The 25,100-nt window shown below is 32.5% G+C and overlaps 1 protein-coding gene across 1 annotated transcript in view; it reads left to right on the top strand.

Moving 5' to 3' along the window:
- Positions 1-262: 262 nt before the first annotated feature.
- LOC128240489 (S-antigen protein-like) overlaps positions 263-25,100 on the top strand; it is a 36,344-nt gene continuing 11,506 nt past the window's right edge. The window contains exons 1-2 of the mRNA XM_052957139.1: positions 263-296; positions 694-854. Coding sequence (XP_052813099.1) covers positions 263-296; positions 694-854 — 195 coding nt within the window. The remainder of the gene's footprint in view (positions 297-693; positions 855-25,100) is intronic.

Here is a 25,100-nt window from a genome sequence, read left to right as displayed (position 1 = left end):
CAATGGCTTTTGCTATGAATGACTTCTTTACTCAAACACATCACAAAGATGATTGATTGTTTGATATATTTTGTAATCCCCAGTTCTTTCAAGTGAATCATCTACACAAAGCCTTCACGAAAATGGCATCTTGAAGAGCCCTGCGCGGGACCATCAAAGAAAAAGAAAAGTATGATCCAAAAATATCAGTAAAATCCCTCAAATGTTATTCATACAAAAAACTGAGCATGGTTTCAGTATAATTTATTAGAAAAGTTTAACAATGACAGCCCGAGATGGTTGCGATAACTATGAAAGTGAACCTGAGACTAGGAGGAGCTAGGTGAGTTCACTAGGGTTCAAACCCATAATGACTGGAACACAAAAACAACACTCTTACCAGCTGAATTGAATAAGACAGCTGGCTCATAGCAATCACAAGCTCTATAATCTTATTAATAGCATCCTGCCAATGCCATTGGGTATCACTGTATCATAAGTTAGCAATGTTTCACACAAACCAAGGTAAAATCGATTCAGTTACAAAAATGGTTGCGAAGGTCTTAATATCCTAATATATTTTGTAAACTTATTAAAATTTGCATGCTACTTTCAAAGAGAAAAGGAAACCCTCATTAAAAGAAATCTGCTGACCAAAGTGAATAAGTGATGATAATAAACTGACACGCAACCTTCTCTTTATTTCTATTTCAGAGCTCCAAGCCCCAGTGTCAAAAGGAAAAGCTGCCAGCGGAGGGAAGGGGAAAGGAAAGGCGAACGCCCCTGCTGCCTCGGCCAGGCGAAGAAAGAAAATCGATGATGAAGAGTTTGAGGAGGAGCAAGTTCTTTTGAAAAGAGAACAGGACACAATGAGGGTATGTCATGAATGTTCTTTAATATTGATGTTTAAACTGTTTGAGATAATAACGGTAATTTTAATCTGGTCAATATAGTTTTATAATGAGAAAATTCAATGTGGAGGAAAAGTGAAAAAGGGTGTCCCCTTATATTGTATCCATGACCTAATTTACAGGCTGTCGTTGGTCGACTTACCAAGAGGCAAATGGCAGATATTCTCTGCCAAGCCATCAATTCGGACACCGCCTCATGTTGCATGTGATGAAGCCAGCCGCACGCCAGGAGGCTACCACCCTCAACCAGGTGATGCTGTATTGCGCACATTTTATAAAAGAGTTATTTTTACTAGACAATCATTTTTTGGGAATTTCAGGCAAGAACATTTTTTTCTAGTCTTAGTTTGTCCTTAAAGCCTGAACTTTTTTAGTTTAGTTTAAACCATATCTGATTGACACAGTATCTTATTCAAACTGCAAATATACCAGTACATTCATAATTGTCTCTCATATATGACAAATTGGTGCAATGAATTCCTAAACTTTTTACAACAAATATAAATCAAATATTTGTGACATGTGCCATTTATACATGGCTTCTTGACAAGGAGTGTCTTCTCCTAGACCTATTATTCATTTTATATCGTGAAACATAGACGCTTTTAATGGATGCATCAATGTGACAGCCAGCGTTTTCGATTGTTTATGCTATATTAAAATCATTGACAGCTTCAAATATCCTCTTTTTTATGAGATGCTACAAAAACGTGCGATCATTTCGTTGAAACGAACAACTATTTCCACGACATCCATGAATGTCTACAATGTATAAATTAAAACGTTTGGGTGACTATACAGAGATGATAATGAAGAAATTCTACAAATTATTGAATACATTTGATTTATAGACCAGTCTTAAGTTCAGAGCTTGGCCTTGCTTCCATTCGTTTTATTAATGGGTTTAACAACTTAACCATACGTTTTATCGACCCCGATAACGAAGAGAAATACACACATCGGCGAATTTGAAACAAAACATCACCAAGCTACTGCTCGATGTTTGTTTTCTTGATAGGTCAGTTAACAAAGTCAATTATCCAACAGATGAATCTGAAATATATGAGATATCGCAATTCGAATATTTTCAGATTCAATAATACGAATATCTATTACTGTATTTGACATCTTAAGCACTGTTAAATGTATCTTGATTAAAATATATCACATTTAAAACACAATGGAATTTGCAGGGACAAGTATCAAACAAATAATAAACCCACAAATCAGATGCTTCACTTACACAGAACGGTAAAAGAATCAAACCCGGATCACATACGCACATACACTCTTTCAAGGCTGCAGATGCACTGTAACAACGTAATGAACACTTGATCTCTACAAATATTGTCAATAGCCCATTGCGAATGAGGAAAATTGACGACACCTATCATTTCTTTTTCACCTGTACCATATACCATGCCCAAAGGCGCCACCTTATCGATCAGTTAATTGCTATCAAGCAATTGACACTTTCAAAAGAACAAAAAATATTTATTCAAACCATTTTCGACACTTCATTTGTAACCTAAACTATTCTGACCTCGTTTATAAAACTAGGAGCAACGGTGATTCTACCTCTGACCTGAACTGTTCACGTCCCCCGCTCCCTCACCATCTCCACTGTCTCTCTGTTTCTTTTTATTTGTTAACTTCCAATGATGTTTACCTTTTACTACTCCATACATTTGCCATACACCTTCAAACTTAACCAAAACATTATGAAGTAAAACTATTCATAACAGTATTTTACACCGGAATAAGCAGCTTGAAAGAGTAAAAGAAGGGAGACATAGCATAAGTTTCAATTCTTCAGTAACACTTTGTATATCTTGGAAATTGTTTATTTGAAAAATGTTTTAACAGAACGATGTTACCTTGGACAATACTCACGTGTTCGAAACACCAAATATAGTTTTAAGTTTCTAGATCTAAATATACAACTGCAATTCGGTTGTTTTTCTAAACAGACAACGTAATAATGAAGATTATGATCTACAACGCGGCGAAAGTTATGATAAATAAAATGACTTATTCGAATCAGATTATTTTTAATAATAACTATATTATTGTTTACTTAATAATATTCGAAAGACAATGTATTTTAATCAGACATTCAGTCACAAACATTGAGCAATTATTGGATATTATTGTCTTTATTGTTGGTCGTCCAGTAACAATAAGAATACCTCGCTTAATATGTTTATTGGTCTCAGAGGCAAAATGCAATTTTGATATTTCCTCTTGAGATTGCAGAAAATTGTCATTTTGTGCTTAATTTGTACGATGGCGTGATTGTCGACCCATTGACAGGGAAATGCGTTAGTATCAGCTATGATGAATTGTCTTCAGAGAAACGTGGTCCATTATGGACGTTATCCTCCTAGAAATGGTAATTATGAGGAAGTGTATCGAAAAGTCAAACAGAAGGAAGATATTCTGTTAGTATTCAAAGGCTTTCCAGCGTTTCTTCTTTTTCCCATTGTTCTTCTTTTTGAAAGGTCTCCAACTTGTTCCTACTGTTTTTTCAGAACCTCTTCTTGCATTGTATATCTACCTGTTAGAAGAAGCAAATTGATTAATATATCAGCTTCTTCTGTATTCGTCAATTTTGATGACCGATTACATTAATTGCAACAAGCGCCGTCACAAAGACAGCGCGCTCGACTATTACGCCGCTTTTCAGTGTAAGGATTGGCGAAACATGGATCACTGTAAAATAAAATTAGATTACAGTGCAATACATGATGTATTTGCTGAGATATAAACATGAATGTGGTTCTATGCAAAATGTTAACCAGAATTTCTAAGTCCAATAATAAACGGCCATTATTTGCAAAATACAGTTATCTAACTTGTTTTTTCAAGTAGGTTAGGTGGTTGAGTACCATTGTATAAAGTTTCAATGCAATACATCAAGAAGTTGCTGAGATATTAACCTATGTGTGCTAACATGCAAAACCTTAACCAGAACTTCTAAGTCGCATAATAATGGGGCAAAAATTATATAATATGCAAGATAGAATTATATTTTCTGATTAATTAAGAAGGTTGAATGGTTGGGAGCCTGTGTATAAAGTTTCTATGCAATACATGATGTATTCGAATTTCTATGTCGAATAAAAACGGGCCATAATTTGAATTGAATGCAAACTAGAGATATCTTACTTGGTTAGTTAAGTAGATTGGATGGTTGAGTACCATTGTAAAAAATCTCAATGCAATGCATCATGTAGTTACTGAGATATTAGCCTATGTGTGTTTACATGCAAAACCTTAACCAGAATTTCTAAGTCAAGTAATGAAGGCCCATAATTTGCATTATATTCAAAAAAGAGTTATCTAACTTCATTATTTTAGTAGGTTAGATAGTTGGAAATACATACCCAACGTTTCAATGCAATACATGATGCATTTCCTGAGATATTGACTTAAGTGTGATTACATGCAAAACCTTAACCAGAATTTTTAAGTCGAATAATAAAGGGAAATTATTTTGCATTCAATGCAAACTAGAGTTATCTTACTTGGTTAATTAAATAAGTTGGATGGTTGAGTACCATTGTGTAAAGTCTCAATGCAATACATCACGTAGTTGCTGAGATATTTACCTATGTGTGCTTACATGCAAAACCTTAACCAGAATTTTTAAGTCGAATAATAAAGGGAAATTATTTTGCATTAAATTCAAGTAAGTGTTATCAAACTTCATTAATTTAGTATGTTGCATTATATTCAAAAAAGAGTTATCTAACTTCATTAATTTAGTAGGTTAGATAGTTGGGAATACATATCTAAAGATTCAATGCAATACATGATGTATTTACTGAGATAATGACTTAAAGGTGCTTGCATGCAAAACCTTAGCCAAGGTGTGAAGCCGACGCCGACGCCGACGCTTGGGTGAGGCGTATAGCTCTCCTTATACTTCGAATAGTCGAGCTAAAAATGAGACGAGTTTGACAACCGTGTTTCTAAAAATGACAATTAGCATAACGCATGAATGATACTATATATAATGCCGTTACTTTTTAAAAAAAGTATAACAATTATAGAATTTATGAATATACGCTCGTTTTCTCTTTGACAAAGAAGAATGTGTAATTTATATAGTCTTAAAAAGATATACCTTAGATAAAGATAAATGTGTACAAATAAATGTCTCAGTTCGATGGAAACATTTTACTGACAGTAATGGCAGTGTTACAGCGTGAACGCCTAAAGTAACAGCTTATACATGACACACACCTTGGCCGGATTAAACATAATATAAGACAGTGAACACTTAAATAGTGCAGTATTGCTCCACGCCGGTTATCCAAAAAATATCAAATATGTTTATTTTCATGCAACCTGTCGTTTAGCAGTTGGAGTATATGTGGCGCATCGATCAACAGATTATTAGCCAAGTTATTTTTGCATTTTACTATAACATATTATGATACTTAGGTCAAGGTTTTTCCCGTTGATCATCTATTACAATACAATACAATACAATACAAAGCATTTATATAGCGCAAAAATGTATAAAATATTCGGTTGCGCTGTACAATATCAGAACAAAACATCGCATACATACATAAACAAAGTTAGCAATGATATTAAAGAAATATTATTGAGTTTAGTATCTTTGATATAGTCATTTACACAACATTCTAATTGTTTAACCCCCCAAACAAGTATGTCTTAGTTTTGACTTAAACTGCTTTTCATTAGCAATGTCCTTCAAATAATTTGGTAATGAGTTCCACCACTGAGGTCCAACAACTGCTAGAGATCTATCAGCAAGTTTAGTTTTTGTAGTTGGAATGTCAAAGAGATGACTTGACGAGGATGATCTGAGTCTTTGTCGGTATTGGTTTTTAGATGAAATTAACAATTTCACCTGAATCATGTACCGTACCTCTCTGATGGATAGTACGGATACATACAAGCGATTATATACAGACGGAATTAAGTATGGGCTTAAAACATAACGAATCCGTTTATCTATTGTGGGTTGCATGATGTTTACCGCATTACATACGTTGGGACCATTAAGCGAAATCTCAAATATGTACTTTTCTATATTTCTACTTGGGTCAACGCATGGATAAACTTGTGTTTTTAAGGCATGGACAATAATTGAAATTTCATTATAACAATCACGATGTGTTTTTTAATTGGACTTATGATTCGTGAGTCTTGTACTTGATATTGGAAAAAAAAAATCATAAGGTCATTGTCATCGGAAAAGGTTGCTAATTACATGTGTACCATATTTCTTGGTACGATTGATATGAATCGTTTGCATGTGTGTTTCATCTAGGTCTCCTAGGTCAGACTGCTTAAATGTCAGCGCAAAACCATAAGGCCGATATGAATCAATCCGTTTTCTTTGCAATGCCGCTAAAGTCTCGGGGACAAATTAACAAGCTAATTGTAGTACAACTTGATGACAAACGGATCATTAGCAAATAACTGAAATTGTGACTTGAAATTTATCGGTTCACATACAATAAATGCCTTGAGGAACGTTAAATTATAAAGTACATTTTCACATCCACATAATTCGTCATACTTCTTGATGTGTTGCCTTGATTTAACACATTTTCGGTGCTTTCATTATACTAGTAATTTCAAAATCTAAAATGAACATGTATTCTCATTTCTTCCCTTAAATAAAAAAAAATAGCAAACGGATATTTCTGCAAAACTATAATTAAAATTCATTTACTCTGTATGTGCATCAGTATTTGTATATATGGTGTATCCATGAAGTTCTGTATTTTAAACATCAAAGCTTGCAAGGCATGGTGAAATTGGACTACGAACATGAGGGCCATTTTATCATTGCATTTATCTTAGGAACTATAAAAGCCATTTCAAAACTAATAACCGTATTGGTCAGTTAATTGCAATGTGAATTTGATTGTGCGACTTGCATTTGAGTTTGAGACACTTCACTAATATCAATGAAACTCGTGATTATACGATACTTTGACGCTCGCTCGTGGATCAGACGGAAAACATTCCATAGTCTTTAAAAATACCAAGAGAACATATGATGTAAACTCTGAATGATTAAAGCGGGAAGAGCGAACGGTTTTGCATTTTAACATGTTCCCTGTAACCTTTTGACGTAAAATCTGTTTCAAAATTTAAGTAGTTAACGATTATTCGTGGAATGTTTTATATACCGATAGCCGAGCCATTGGCTGCAAATTAAGTTATAAAAGCAACATCTTATTTCGATTCTTCCGAGACCATTTTTATTTGAGAAAATGTCCAAATATATTCTAGACAAATCATATCACAGCACGCACGATATACACACGAGACGCTATAACATGGTTAATGTCCTTGTCTGTTTCACAAAATGACGCTGGCTATGCATAAAATAAAACCATGGCAACTTCATGCACATATAGCAAACACATTGTGACAGTAACATATCTATTTTGCCTGCTTGTCTAAAAATACTACCGAGCTTATATAATCCACGATTTACCATATCTGAGAAATTACATTTACATATCTGTATTCTCATCTACAAACATATCCTGCGTGCGAGCTTTATTGTATCGTCTGGTAATGTAATAAATCATCTGCACGACTGCAGCGAATATATTTCGATGAAACGACGGCCTTATAATGTTTCGAAATACCTAAATTGATCTTATATTAAGGTTTGTTGATGCAGTATACCCTAAAAGGCATTGAATTGTCATGCTTACTAATATTGAAACCACCGTTGTATGCTGAGGTGTAAAGGAATACCCGCAATGGTCATGGACTAAACCGGCGGGTTTAGGAACGCATACTTAAGTTTGTTTAATACTACTTGGTACGCTGATAACCAAACCACTAACATGCAAACATTAGGTGGAAAGGCATACTCGGTCCGCCCTGTAAGATTAAGTGATAACCACAGAAGAATCAACACGGTTTCCGAGCTTCCAACATTGGATAAAATGTTTTTTCAGTACATGAATTATAACACTGGAATACCGATTTGGAAGAATGCCTACATTTGTCGATGCAAAATAAGGTTTTCCTTTTCTAGTTTGTATAACTTCTGGTACATCTAGTACACAGACAGTTTATAGTTGAATACTCTTCTTTTTCAAGTATTTTTATACAATCACATTATTAAGTTTAAGATACAATGAAATAAACGTTTACATTTGCTCTCTACCTGAGTGTTAGATCATACACAACCATAGTATTTAGCGTTTTTGATATCATAAAAGGTACTGTAATGCGATGAGATCAATTTTGACAGCTTATGCCAAACTGTCGACTTAATGAATGTAAATTGTCATAACATCTTGAGGAAAGTATTCAATATTTATCACAGATAGTTTAATGGTCATGCATTGGAAACTTCAAAACAGGCCAAGTAGCCAATAGGTTTGCAAAAACCCTTTCTAAAGGCACAATGAGTACAAAGACACACAGACAGATCACGCACGCATTCACGGTCAAAAGCACAAGTGTATGGTAATCACTGCACGAAAGGTCCGCAGTTGACACATGTGTTAACTATATATTGCAAAAGGATATGTTTCAACAGTTTCTGAATTTGAGACACACGGTATACCAGTCCACATAGTCTGATCACGTACTCAGACATACAATTGGTGCACCAACAATGGAATTACATTAAAGTGCGTTATTTTTAACGTTATAAATTTTTCGCACAACTTAGTTAGATTTTCAGAAATAGAATGGCATGGTACAATTGTGTTATTTTTATCTTAACATGATCGGACCTTGAAGGTCACTAGTACTGGTAAACGTGGTGGTATCCTCTTTGAGCACGCAGTAAAACCATTACTCTTATATAAAAATAACTAAGTTATATATACAAATTACATATATACCCAAGACACAGGGCTGACCCTTGTGGTTTATATTTTATTAGGTGTAAGCTTTGTCTAAAACTATCACTACATTGGTTTATATGGCATTTATGCATATTTTGAAAATACAATGGGAACTACACAGACATGCCCACAAGTAAACATTAATTGATGACATTTATTTGTTTCAAGGCATATAGTTTAATGTCTTAAAGCATACAACGAGATACACATCGCCTATATACCATAACTACAGATTATACACATCAGTTAATCTTGTAACATCTTGAAATGGTTCATGTGAGAAAATTGAATATATGTTATCTTAGGGATTTATGGTCACTTAACTGAGTAACTAACAAAATACGAGTATTAAGCATAACATTGCAACCCACTGTCCATTCTGTCAATATCGGTCGTCTACATGCGCATTTTAAAGAAAATATGCAAACAAATCATGAAAGAGGATTCATTTCACTGATTTATTTTTATGTCAACAAGCGAACAAATTCATGCATTTTTCATACATGAGATACATTTTAAAGTTTGATTTTCAATGCGTATGGCTTTATGATGATTTTAACTGGAAAGCATAACGCCATTATATTCAACTAGTCTGAGTCATTTGATGCCTTTTAATAGAAATTGCAATAGAAGAAAGTATTTGAGAACCATGGCTACGACTGACGGAACATTCGTTTTCCACTTATTTACCATATTTAGATTATAAGTGCCTGGTTTCAAGTAAGAAATGCATGTAAAATACTTTTATTTGCTGAAGATACGCACCGGCACTGAAACCGATATAGACATACAGACAATTAATGTCATTTAGCATTTAATTACATATATTTATGAGTTAATATCTTTAGTAATCGGTCATTTTCGGAACAAATATGGGCATTAAAATGAATATTTCAAACATCGCTGGAATAAATATGTGGGAAGCAATAAGGTGGGAAAAAGATCAATCGGTTTTCAAACATGTTAAACAATTAGAATAATACCAAATGTACAATGTAAAACTGTTACTTATATAATTGTGATAGTAATACTATTGAAGTCCACATTACGCCTTTATTCATGTTTTGTCTTGTTCAAAATCCCTAAGACGAATCCTTTGGGGTTATTTCTTAACTAGACGACAATGGTATTTTCCTCGTTATGTCAAAGATGTATACACTTTATAAATTGTATTGTCTTAATTCCAATACAGTGTATGTGTATGTCGTTCATCATGCTTATATATATAATATCCAAGGTATTTAAATGTAACGTTAGCAACATGATATATTATATATATAAGACATTCTTAAATATCTTTAATTGTTTAAACATTTCGTAAGTTTTAATAATACAAGAAAAACTACAGGGTCCAAGGGTCGAACATTCAAATATAAACCCTGTTAAGAGACATGAGCCAATGGTCAAATCAACAATGCACGAGACACACACAAGTATAAACACAACATACACAAATACAAACACTGCAAGCAGAATACACACTCATTTAAATAGCTTGATCGATAAATGTTCAGATTACCGCCTTTGAACTTAAACACGTGTCTCATTTCCCACATTTTATACTGAAACAATACGATGCATTGAATGATATGTATGATGAAAAAGAACTTGAAACTATTCTAAGTTGTTCTTCCATATTCTTAAGTTTTGTTGTAAAGATTTGATCAATGGAAACTTTTAAGAATACGACAATATGTAGATAAAAAGGATCGACGAGCTGAATGAAAATAGTGTTTATTATTATACTTTCAAAGTATTGTGTTGTTTTTTTTTGTATTCATTTTTTTGTATTGTGCATTCTACTGTACAACTTTAACTTTGTGTGCCTGTTTTTGTGTGTAATATCACCATAACCATGACATTTGAATGCCGATTGTTTGCCAATAACCAAGCAATGTGTCATGGTTTACTATAACAATGTGCTTACTTCTAATTCATACGTTTTCTGCAAACTTGTTTTCTAATTGTGTATGGTACACAATTACAGCTCTTGTGCAATTAAATGATTTGACATTAGATGTGTAAAACATGGAGTATCATTTGACGGATTGTCACGCAGAAATCACACGATCGAACGTTGTTACCATGTTAACAGAATGACCATTGGTAGTAGGTGTTTTCCAACCGTTTATGCAAATAATGCGACAATGTATGCTAATTGTAGTTTATCAAGGGGATCATGATAATGTGTTATCCTTACTACATCGTGTGTCAAAGACATTGCAATCACATTAACTAATAGCCACTACCTGGGAAGTACCTTGAACATATGAACTCAGTTAAGTATGTTCTTTTAAGATTCATTAGTTTCACCAAAGCAATTAAACTCAATATAACTTGGTTTTGTTTTTGTGAAAAAAAAATCTGTATTAAAGATTAAAGGTCCTACTTCGTCATGTTCTCTAACTAGCATAAACTTTAAACTAAATTAACTTAATATTGCATCATGTTTACGTTGATCTAAGGTTCGTATTTAGTAACCACTTTAGATCTAACCTAGGTTTAAAAGTAAAGTCTTTGTGTTTTGATTGGACTGTAAAAATAAATGGGCAATAGAATAATGGGAAATACAGACTGTGGCATAACGATGGATGGGATTAGGAGTAATATTGAATAATTCCTCAGTGAAGTTAATCATAATATCGAAAAATGACTTTACAATGCATGTGGTGAAAAATTAGGCAGGTGAGTGTTTGATTAAAACATTTTAACAAGTACAGAATGTATGCCTTATCAAAATGTCATAAAGTTTTTAGGGAAATTGAATCATCGCTTAAAGTTCAAACTATTTAATTGTTAAAGACTTAATGATGGATAACACGGTACATGCACCACGGTACCAATATTGTAACTGACCCCTATAGCTTACATTTTAATGACATGATTGCACAAAAAGATATTGCTATCAGACACATTCAACATCAAAGTAATATATTAGCTATTATCACATCCTATGATTACAGCCTCAAAACACTTGGGAAATTACTATCTCTGTTGTTTTTTTCATACAGTAATAAAATGTGTCTAATATTATTATAAGCGTCATTTTAAGTACGTAAGAAACAGCTTAAATATCTTTTAACTTTATTACGGTCTTGAATTGCGAATTCAGCCTTGTAAAACTGTTGATAAATTACACTTTAACACCAGAAAGGTTCTTTCTTCGTTTTTACATCTAATAAAATCAGTACAGAACAAACCAGAACAGGATCGGTATTCACAATGTATTTTTCTAACTGAATTCATTTCCGAAACTTGTCTTATGATAAAATTCATTTCCATTGATGCTATCGAGAGAACATATGTGTTTTTACTTAACACACTTGTACCTATATCAATTAATATGACAATTACGGAAACAGAGTTAAATTACGAAATAACTTAAGGTGCTTATCAAAAACCTGCACAAAATAGAACAGAGCAGACATATATTAAAACTTTTACATACGCACAAAAGTCTAAAACATTCACTTATTTATATATGTCAACTGTATGTATGTTCTAAATAACATGCATTGGATTTTATATAAACGAGATTAAGTATGGTTAAATGTTAACGTGTATGTATGTTGATAACATAATGATGTTGTCGTATTGAAAACACTATGGTAGAAATGTTGAACATTTTTAAGTAGAATCATTCAGAATACTAACATCATAAAAGCATAGTGATTCTTCATAAATTCAGAGCTTAATACGCTCATACTCCTTAACATAAGTACTTAATTTTTATTGTTTTTTTTAAACACAGTGGCGCATATAAAATAACGTATGATATATTTCTTCCTTAGAACTATTTACATCTGCGTATTCACACAAGCTGGAACTCATCTTTAATGGAAGTAGATACATTCACAACGTGTACTGATATGATCAAGGTACACAAGTCTTCAATAACTGTTTATAACCTTCTAATGATCTCAGAAACATTAACACATTACAAATGGACAGGAAAAAGGACTGGCGACGAATTTGACCAACATTAGTTACGGCCCCTTCCATAAACGTCACATAATAAGCAAAAGGAATACGTCGTCACATAAACAATAAAAACAAATGTCATATTCCACATGAATACACGCATATTTGTATTAGTAAAGATGTTTATACATTCAGAGAAGATACAAGTGTTATACTGTCATAAATCGAGCAATTTTATAGATATGTTAAAGCACTGTATATATGCGCTCGCAAACGGCTATGTTAAGAGATTAGCAGACAAAACAGATATCAAACTGTGAACAGTTTATTTTTTTCTTCGAGTTGTCAAAGTGCTGTATAGATATGCCGACGCCGATAATTATATAACGTGACAAGACAGATAGGCTGTACGGTAGGGACTGTGCCGTTTATGTAGTCATAAAGAAACCTTCGGTGTACATATTAAATAGCTTGCTAAACAAACATTGTGCTGATAAATTGAATCTTGTATTGTCGTTTTAAAAGTACAAAAATACGTTTTAGAGGAACTATATACCCTCTGCTAGGTTATTTTTAAAGGTGGTTGTGTTTTAAGCTATAAACACTTTGAAAAGAAAAATAGTCCTTATACTTATATAATATAAAGATATGGAACAAAAAATCATTTATATAAAATAAACAACTACATTGTCAGGATTTATAGTATCTGCAAATAGATAAGATATAGAAGCTGGAAAATGTCAAGAAGTTGCAATACCACATTTTAATATAGAATGTATTTCATGCAATGTATAAGAAGATGAAATTTATTCAATTGGAAAATGCCAGTAGTATAAAGATTTGAAGAAAAAAAGTTTCAAGAAATATTATTATTCCTTTTTCGTATAGACCTGGATATATTCCATTACTTAAATTGTCAATGTTATGAGATATGTTCATGTTTGTGTCAAACAATGATATTAAGGGAAATAATCATGTATAACAGGTATTAAAACACCATTAAACACTTTAGACTATAAATATTTATGTACTCATATGATTGGATGAATTGCATATAGGTTATTATGCACTTTAACTATATTTAAAATATCATTGGTAAATAACATGATAATCTATAATGCAAACCAAGGAACACTTAAATATCCCACATGTATTTAAAAAGAAGTTTTCTTGATTGAACATCCGTTATGCCACTGTAATACACGGATACAATAGTAATGTTTGCAATTGGAATTACATTTGGTTTAAACAATATCTATTCAAATATAACATATACATTGTGTATACACTTTGAGCATAAACATTAGTTATTTGCATGGGTAACAGTACATGAATAGAAGACATATGGTATATGCACAAAACAATAAATGTACAGAATAGAGAAGAAAGCTTGAAAGATTACACTATGTCTCGCTGCTGTTAATTACATTTTCGAACATATTTGTAAAACAAAATCGCTTGGCAACCTCCCTTGGTAACATTCCTTGATGTTTGATCCAAAATTTGTTCCCGTTATATTTAACCATTTATTAAACTCGTTACGTAAGATTCATAGAGCTTGCAGTAGACTTGCAAATGAAATTGTCCTTCACTTCCTATTCCATTTCATAAGTCTCTGTATTAGGAAAGTTCCTATTGAAGTAAGATTGTGTTGTATATTAAAAAAAGAACTTTAACATTAAAAGATAAAGCTCAGACATTCTAAGTACACATTCAGGTTTACTAATCTTTCGTTGAAAGAAAAGTTTAAATTACAAAATGTACTTTGTTAATCCTTTTGAAAGTATATTTAGGTAGCTAAAACCTATTTCCAAGGGTGTTATTTTCTTCTGTTTGTCAAATACACTTAATCTGAAAGCGATCTTAATGTATTTACAGTCAATTATTTTGGCCTTGAATCTCTGTTAGAGAATTTTACATGTGAAAGTCATTACAAATCCATTTACCAAATATTTGCAGTTGCATCATCATCGTAATGGTCACGTTTTGGCTTATTTGAATCTCCAATAGATCCTGTATTTGATAGTAATAGTACTCAAGTCGGTTCTTATATGACTTTTAGGAATACCCTGAACTTGTTACATTCTGTTGTAGTACGACAACGGAGGTAATACTATTTCCAGTCATTCTAAAAGATTTGTTTGACAGAATAAGGCGTGCAAAGGCTATCCTCTTTTTATGTTACATCGATTGCGTACATGAAATGCATTTTCCTCTGTGCATATTGAAAGCTATGGCTGAGAATGAAATTGGATTTATTACTCTAATAACACATGTCAATTGATTCGTGGTGGACATTATACATTCATATGAGTGCAAACTATCAGTGAATATCGGTACTATTCCCTTTTCAATATGTGCACATCTTCGTCGTAATTATCCTGTTTTGACCTTAATTAAATACCTGTATGCGAAATTATTTATTAAAGTTAGAAAATAAACGACTTTGGGTAAAGGCCTTAGCCTAACCTAAGCAACTAATTAATCACACGCAAAAGGTATAGAAAACCTTCCCGATATACTTGATTACATACACATTGTTTGTTCATTCACTTGATGTGTGCTTGTATAAATTCCCATTAGGACAGTCTCAGAAAAGACAAATTTTCATCTATTGTGAATGAGTTTGACATACGTCTTGTCTCAAAGCAAATACCTTTTAATTAATTTTAGCAAATTAATTTAGTAACAACGTACTTATAAGCAATAGCAAACAATAGTAAATAAAAATGTGCATTTTATTATTTCTGGACATTCTTCAACATATATTTCTCTGGAACTCCTCAGACTTCGATAATCAATCAAATGCCATTCTGCCACTATAAACAAGGGCAACACATTCTGACAACAGGTGACTGAAGTTCTGAATAAGCTAAGACCGAAATGTAACATCGCCCATCCATCATTATGACGCACAATGCAGGAGTTCCAACTGTTGTTTTTTTCATTGAATGATCAGCTCCATTTGACACCCAGACATTCTAGTCAGATTTGATTAATTTACCATTGACTGAAATCCTTTGAGGCAATTGCTTACACAAGCATACGGTAAAGCAATCAATTACACATTTTTCCGGTTAGTAAGAAAGGTCAATACAGGTTGTTTTGAATCCGATACGCTTTATCAATCCCCTTAGAACATCTGGAGAGATGAATGCAGTATGGTTTTAATGCCATTACATTTAGAATATTTTAGAACTTGTTCGCTTTAAGGCCTCAACCTGAAACTTTCGGGAAAAATGCACGTGTTAAACTTGCGAGTCGTTAAATCTATTAACTGTATCGTTATTAACATATCAATTTATTTTTTGCACACGGATGCTGTTCGGAAACATTTATATAGTTAGTTGCATCAAATGTTACCACTGTAATGATCTCCAAGCTACTCGTCAGCTTTATTGTTACGTTTTCTGTCTTATCTGTACAGTAATTTCACATGACTTAATCATAAATCTACCACAAAACCAATGTAACTTTTTCCGAACAGAGTTTCTGTTTAAACCACACGATATTCTGTTTAATAACAGTCCAAACATTCTTATCAATACAAATTTTCCTCTGTGCTTCCGTGTCCTCTGATTAGGAAAAATATTTCTAAATTGTATTGTTCATTTACATGAAAACAAGCTTCAAATCAGCTACGTATTAAGATATTGCGCTTAACCATCACCACTCAGACAAATCGTTCAAAATGAAAGTGTTACAAGGTGAGACTTCTTATATGTTTAAATTCGGTTAATAACGCTAAACTATCATCAATTTACTTTACTCATCAATGCTATGCGGGTCATTCTCAAACACTAATAATATGGCTGTGTTACATTATCGTTGCCTTCAACGATCAGACTGAATATACTGACTTTATCTATCTGAGTTTACGATGGTCTTCTCGCTTCAATATGGCTGTTTATAAGTTAAGTATTTCGTACACCCCTGTGTCGATTCAGGGTGAAATTTAACGACAACGATATTCAACCCTTTCTATTTGTCAGGATAATGGTTCAGAATTAAATTCATTAAAATCGTTATTAATGGAATCTGAAAGACTTCACATTGCAAATAATTTGTTAAGATGGAAAAGCTGTCATCTTTAGACACTTAGTTTTCACAATACAGTTTCGCTGTAAATATATAGGACGAACTCGTTAATACAAAATAAAAAGAGGTATCATTTACTTGTTACAAACTTTCCAAATGCATTAATTGTTGTTGTTTTGGTTGCTGTTGTTCTTGTGGCGTTTCACATTATAGGAATAGACTAGGAGCATGTGTGTATAAAGAAATATGTTACATTAACAGATTGTAAGACCACGGACTTACTGTGGATACTTTTGTTATTTGAATTATTCCTGTATCATTATAAATTGTAATTCCAAATATAGTGTCATTTAACTCATTATCAAATGTTAACTAATTAACCTTTTAAAGCTTGTTTCGACACATTATTCTGAATGACATTTTTAAAATGTTTAACATTTTCTAGGGGACATATCATTTCATGTCAACTGACCAAAATGCAGCGGTTTTACTCCATATTATTGGAAATAAAATAAATAATGAAGGGATAACAGCTTTAAAATAAAGCTTGGTTAAATTGAAGTTAATACAGTGTAATAAGGGTTTTTGATAAAAAGAAGGAACATGCAAGGCACCAAATAAAAGAAAACTAAAAAAAGAACAATGGATAAAAGAAGGAACGCTGAAAAGCCTTGCATATTAACAGAACAGTTTCCTTCTGTTTGTATCTTCTATTTCCATTTTCATTCCCAAATTTATTTTACCATAAACGTCCATAAACGTCCATGATTGACAAAGTTTTGTCTTAAAACCAAATATAATTGTGAATGCTAATGCATTTTATTGTCCATTAGTTTACAAAAACACCGTTTATTATGCCAAAAACTGACAATTTACTTCAATATTCGTTTTTAAATATCAAAATTGCTTTTGCCCCTGAGCCCAATACACGTTCCACGCCGAGTTATACGACCGAAGTTGAAGACAACTTGGCTCTTGTTTCACTACCGTAACGGTGAAACACTAAAATACCAGAACAGCTTAATGTCTGTGACAGAATGACTCATTGAAGACCTTTCTTAAGATTTAAACGCAAACCATGATATATCACTCATGACTGGTTGACTAATATTGCTTCAAATGGTTTATAGGCTTTTGCAAAAGATGGAGAACGAATCATTGCAGTTATTATGTGTGAAATTTTAATTTTACAAAGATAGGTTATGCTGTCCTTACATTCCGAAACATTCTTGAATCGTGATTGTTCAAACCATGCTGTTTCGTTGCAATTTATTTTAACACTATGTTAACGTTCCATTTGATTTCGTTCAAAACGGATTATTAACAAAGTCATGAACAAAGTTTTGTTATAAAAGAGATGAAAATATTGATAGAAAAACTTGAAATAGCCAATCACAATTTCATACAGTGAATTCTTGTTTAGTTCTCACTGACCATGCCAAGAAGGTTATAACAACATTTTGATAACTGTTTTGACTGTTCACAACTGGAAATAACCATATTATGTCCTGTACAAGATCGTCATTAACCAACACATGATAAATTGATTATATCCTGTGAACAATCATCAAATTTATACAGGTGCGTGTTATATTTTAATTGAAATTATATTTCTTAGACGACTGAAACGAATGATCTTAAGACTGAGCTTATGCTAAAGACTGGTATACAAATCAATTTATGTTTACAATTATAATCATAACATAAAGATAAATAATAGTTAAACTTACCTGATTCGATTCGTAACTATTTCAAATGAAACTTTGTTTAACTATAAATAAAGAACAATACAGTCACGAAAGAAATCATCATCAAACGAAATTAAAGCATTAAGTTAGGAAGCAGGAAAATCCACTTTGTACAGATATTCAAGGATGTAAGTAGGTAAGTATGCATTACTTCACATATGCACATATATAAGCAGGTAAGCAAAGCTGAGCTTACACTTTCAAGTACATATAGCTAAGTACACTTATACAAATATAGAAGCAGGTAAACACAATTTAGTACACATACATGTACACACAGGAAATCATAACTAAGTAAGCACGTTCAAGTATGTGAGCAGGTACACACAATTTAGTACACATACATGTACACACAGGAAATCATAACTAAGTAAGCACGTTCAAGTATGTGAGCAGATACACACAGCTCTGTACACTTTTATTACCAGAGCTGCTACATAATTTCGACTTTTCATTTCATAAACATCAATAATTTGATTAGTTATGACACTGCACGTAAGTAATTGCAGAGCAAATGTCTTCGGTGTGTGCATTAAAGGTTCGTTTGATTAGTTTGAGTATTCGAAAGTATTGATGTGAAATTTCTTTTCAAACGTTTCAAATTTATTATCGTCTTGTAAAGTTCACCGCGAATCAGACAGAATACATTTCGATATCACAGCTCTCTTTATGGAAGTTTAAGTGTGGTGCCAATTCAGGTGTCATTTTAAGGTTACATGAGGTTTTCAACATTGAAAGAAGTTTTTTTTTCTATTATTCAAATTGCGTTATACGAGCCCGATCTTTGATGTTTTAAATACTGCGGCATGCGAATGTCGAGTAACGATATTTTCTCACATATACTACCATGGCGGCAATTTCAGCTTTCGTAGATATTGCCTCGGAAGTATTATCTGATTATTAGAATATGTTTTCCAATGGCAGATTTGTGCATTTATTTGCTCTTTATTTGACAGTCTGTCTTCTAGTTTTAATTCATTTGCATAGTATCTGACACTGCCATTTACGACGAGGAAATTTATGACTTGATTTTGTACTTCTGTCGGTAGTTTAGTACACATATTTATGTATACCTTTTACAAATACGCAATGCACAATGGCCTGGTTTATAACAAAATATATCGCAAACAAGATTAAGGACATACCTCTCGCCAACCTGATAAGATTCATTATTTTTATTTGTGACAAATCTGAGTATATGATTTTATGAAAATTATATTCACGACTTGAATTGTTTGTTAACCCAGCCCAATGACACTAAATTGGTTACATCATAAAACGAGAATGAAAATACAACAACCCATTTCCAATACATGAACACGGTAATATACTGTAGAACATTGTAAACGGTATGCAATTAATATTGATGTGAAAGCGAACACCTATGAAACACAACTACGTATATCATCCGTAACTAATTCACAACTTAAACGGTGCATTACATGAAGAGGAATCTCTTATATGTCAATGACTAAAAGCATTGTCATTTTTGGCTGAATATCGTGGTAAACTTCAAACTGTTCAATCTCTACACAATACAATTTCTAGCGTGTGCAAACTTTGGACACAAATGTGTTTGGTTTCAATTACCGTCAGTCTTTACTCTTCGTGAGTGGTTTTGGTAAGGGTGCTCTAAAGAATATTGAACTTATATCAATGTTAAAGGCACATTGAATCGGACTACTGAAATACTTATAGGTGTCGCGTAAAATAATAAATTGTTTTCAAGCATTGCCCCTTGTAGCGTATGATTTTACTCTGGCATGACCATATTTAATGTAAATGATTTTGAACAGTGGCAATACTGACATTTGGATCGTTTTTATATATAAAAAAATTCATAAATGCTAGTCATCTGAAGTTTCATGTCACACCTTAAATACTAGGAAAAGGACATGGTATGTATGGGCGTATAAACGAAATAAACTAAATGATACTTTAAAAGATAGTACAATGTATTTATGTCATATTTCAATTCAATACGTTTTACAAAAAAATATTCTATAATTGGTTTCAATTAATTGCACTTAATTGCAACTGAGAGGAATTAAACAAATAAACATGCTAAAAAAAATAATAAAAAAATTGCTATACATAATGAAAGAAAAGCAACCGTATTGTTTTCTTGCAAAACGGCATCCGTTATGATAATTCATGATACAGTTTGTTTATGAGGTAAAATAAAATATGTAAGCAAGAAGGTGTCAATTTTGGAAAATACGCTTTTTTTTAGCTTTGTCCGCTAGTAATTATAATTTAATCAAAGAGTGAAGGTTAATACATACTTATACAACGTATCCATCTTAGTGTTTGATATGATCTATTTTCTACCTGTGTTTAAATGTACCAAATCAACTTTTGTAAATAAAATACAAAAGGCTTACGTCGATATTTGGTCCCTCATCAAAATATAACAACAGCCCTAGTAAAGCTCAGCGTGTGCTTAACATATGCTTTACTCAATTTGGCGCAATGTATTTTAAGGCTCTAGCAACATTACGGTTACTGTTCACGGTTCTAAGTGATCGTTTGATTTTCGTTTAGTCGTTGCTTTCGGATATTGACATACTAGTCAATATTTATATGAAAAACTACAAAAAACAATTCCAGTAATAAAAAGTTTAAACATAAACACCAATGACAAAAAACACAAAAACAAACAATTACAAAACAGAAAAATGGAACAACACCACAATAACCCTCATAACAACAAACTACATATATAATACAAATGATAAGGTGTGGTATTAAGGCTTCAGCCTAGGAACCAACAGTAAACTTTACTGGGGGTATAAAGTTGTTTATGTACAGCCTCACTGTTATCCCATCAATCATGAATGATCAATAAAGTAAAAACATTCCATAGTTTTGTATTTGCTTAATTGATATGTACACAATTACGAGAAATTTGGTGCATGTCGTTTTTACTCTTTGCATTGTTTTTTTGTTCCGATTACAGCCACAGTAATATCAAATTCCGTATATTTTAGAGTGTAGATAAGACAAGCAGGAAAATAAATATCAGAAATTAGCAGTCTCCGTGATGAATTCGTCCGTCTTGTCAAATAATAAACGCATGAATTCGTTACAATAGAGATCAAATTCTTGATTGTAGTGACAAGATCTGGTTGGAATAGCCTGAAATTTTCTCAGCAGTTTTGGATTTATCGTTAGGTTGCTGTTTTATCTAAAAATAACCGAGTTTTGTTGAATACATACGTTTAAGTGTACAAGTTCACTTTGAATAATGGTACAATATGACACATATACGGGATAGTTGTTGTATGCTTAGTCTCGAGGTTGTCGGCAATATTTTGTACCATTGAGTGTCAATATCTAACTACAAATTACATAGTGTGAAAACAGTAACCAGGACGGCAAAAAGTCTTCGAGCCAATAAATCATAACAGGCCAATCAAAGACATGCGGTATGAATATTTTATGGAATAAAACGATCCTTTGTTCATACATCGAGGGAGCCGGAAATTCGAGCTAACCGAAGCGAGCTCGAGTCAAGAAAGTTCGACTGTATAGATGAAATAGCACTATATAATAATGCCCAATTTTAATATTAAAGTCTCATTTCCACTCAGGACTAAATAATAAGTGAAAAAGGTGAGTATCTTACTATGAACGAGTATCATATAAGTTCTGATAAAATCCCGAGGCCTTATTTAAAGGAAGCGAATGGGAAATACCAACGAATTCCCGAACTGAATCACTGACTCACTTTATGCTAGTGACGCAGATAAGTAGGTAAGTGGGCGGAGTATAGCGTTTTTCAAACAGTACCTGAGCGTTTGCCGAATAAGTTGTCTATTGAAATGTCGTAGATAGGTACTCTATCATGTTTATTGTAAAATGCACTTTTTTGTGTATGACGAAATAAAGTGTGGCAAATTATTAGGGGTGTTATAACAGGGATACTAACAGCTGGAACCTTTCAACAAAATATAACGTTGATATTTGCTCAAGTACCGTTTTGGAATACCACAATTATCATAATAGCGTGAACAGCTTTGTTATTACGTGATTTGTTGATTTACATGATCAGGTAATGTTATCAGTGTATGCTTAAATTGTGCAAATATCGAGGAGAAATAAAACAAAGTACCGGTTGTCTAATGGTTCATGTGTTTCTTTAACTTATTTTTCTTGAAATAACCGTCGTTGGATCGTACCCCAGTATAAACAAAATATTGTTTATACTATAACTGTTTTTTGTCTACAATTTCGATGTTAAAGAGTAAAGCATAATTATTTCACTATTATTATTATTTAACATCATTTACAATAACATAACTAAAAACTGCTTTATTTAAAAAGGCAAATCTTTAGTACATAAAGAAACATAGAGTTTTAGGTATTCAGAAAGACAGGTTTTATGGATGTTTCGTAATGACGTTTTGCGTGCTTAATTAAGATAATACTATATGTTTAATTGCATTTTGTAATTGTGATAAGTGCATTTGTTATCATTCTGGGGTTCAAACAGGTCAAACAAATTAAGAGAGGTCATTTGGATATGCAAACAAAAGGTTTACATCACTAAAACATAATAAGACTTTAAGGGGATAGCTTAGGGGACGTCAATTTTGGCTATGTGTGAAGACAGTCAACCCAATTGTCTTTGCCAATGATGCTACATTTTATGTAACATCGTAATACTAACTATGTTCCATTTTATCTGACTTAAACTAGTTCATCTTAAATCATGTTTTCTATTTTGCAATTAATAAAAAAACCTTTAACGGCCATACTACAAATACATTTATGTTTTAATATACATAAGATAATCTATACTGTATATATTTAAATTCGACATTTACGAGTGAAATACCACTAACAAAAATTTTAACTGTTTAACACGCCTTCAAAAATACTTCCAAAGAACATTTGATACTGTAACATTTTGCATCATCTAAAGATTAATATATATAATGGTGTACTTTGAGTGTCTGAGCTTTAATTTGTATCATAATATTAAAGCTTTTTTTTTTAATAAAATTACTGTCTGGGGTTAAGTTTGTTTCATATAAATATTTACACCTCAACTTCCATTTCTTAAATGAACTGCCTTTCGGAATTGCGTTTATCAATCGATGAACGCAACATCTTCGGATATGTTCGGATCGGAATTCATGGCATAACAATATACATGAAAACTATTGCTCTTGTTATTGTTTGTATTGTGTCAGCAGGTCCCTTAAAATATAAAAAAAATTTTTAGAAAGTGTTCATTTATAATATTTTAAATGTATTGTTGCCATAAGTGACAGATTTGTCATTTTGTCATAAAAAGTACCTCTGTGTGTGATAATGGCAGTCCTTTTTTTGTAATCAGCACTGCGCGTGACACCCTCATTTGGTCCAACATGTACTTTTCTTGCGTCAACAAAGCCGGAAAGAATAAATACACTGCAGAAAAATTTATATTACCGATCAAAGCTGAAAAGGTAATAATTAATATAAAAGCGCATTTAAATATAGAAACAGTTTTGGTCCTACAAAACAACAGAAAAAAATGGTTACCTGTTTCACCTGTCAAGAAAAGGCTAAGGGTATCATGCGTGAATAATGAGATACAATCGAATCAGCATTCAATTAAAGCGTAGAAAATTTGACATTGTATGCATCAAATTTCAAATACATATGCAAAAGATAGATACTCAAGAAAATTATACGTTTTAACGTGTATAAAACTTTTTTGATAATATATAAAAAAAACTACAACCATCATGTAATATTATCCTTTTCTAAATACTGATTACAAATCATTATCTAATCATTATGTGTTTATCATCGGGTGAAGTTTATACTTTATATTTAATACACCTCATTGTCTACATTTTGTTTCATACACTTAGGACACATTCATCCATAATCTAGCTTCATTAAATTCCGCTGCCAAACCGGTTTTTTATAGCAGTTTAAGTATAAGAATCCGTAGATACTTGTTTCAATGGCCTCTCTGATATGTTCCCTTTTAAGACAAGATACACTCTGATGTTACCAAAGTATTTGTAATTTGCTATTCTCCGAATCACTGAAAAAAGCTTTGTTTGGTGTACTGTAAACGATTTTTAAGGACTGGTTTATCACATGATTGTAATATCCGGACCCGCGAAAACAATCATTTGGCTTAATGCACAAACCTCCTTTGAGAACACATTCGGGATAACTAGACTTGACGTTAGTTGACCAACCATTAACGATTGTAATGGACTCAATTTGTTTAACCTTATTTTACGACAAGAGAATGTAAAGACAATAATCCACCATTGTTGTCTTCTTTTCAAAACTCTCGTGGGTGAGAGGAACAAAAGTACTTAGGAGAATCCAAATCCCAACGCCCGTCTGTGTTTGTAGGATTGTCCGTGTATTGCAAGGCATTATGAACATTCTAAGCCATAGTCATGGTTGTCGGTAGCATATTTTCACTGCTACATAATGTTTTATGAAGGACTTGTTTGATGAAGTTAACTTGAGTTATTCGATGGGGTTATACTTTTCAAAATTGTATCCAGACGTAAATTGGTCATAAATCAGCATGTATTAAAGCTTATGTCGCCATATGCGTACTCAACCAATGTAAATATTTTGAACCATTTTTGAGTTATGGCAATGATTCAAGG

This window comes from Mya arenaria, chromosome 7 (assembly GCF_026914265.1).
Source record: "Mya arenaria isolate MELC-2E11 chromosome 7, ASM2691426v1".
Classification (NCBI taxonomy): domain Eukaryota; kingdom Metazoa; phylum Mollusca; class Bivalvia; order Myida; family Myidae; genus Mya; species Mya arenaria.
Note: the sequence above shows the minus strand (reverse complement) of the source record. Positions and strands in the feature narration are given on the sequence as shown.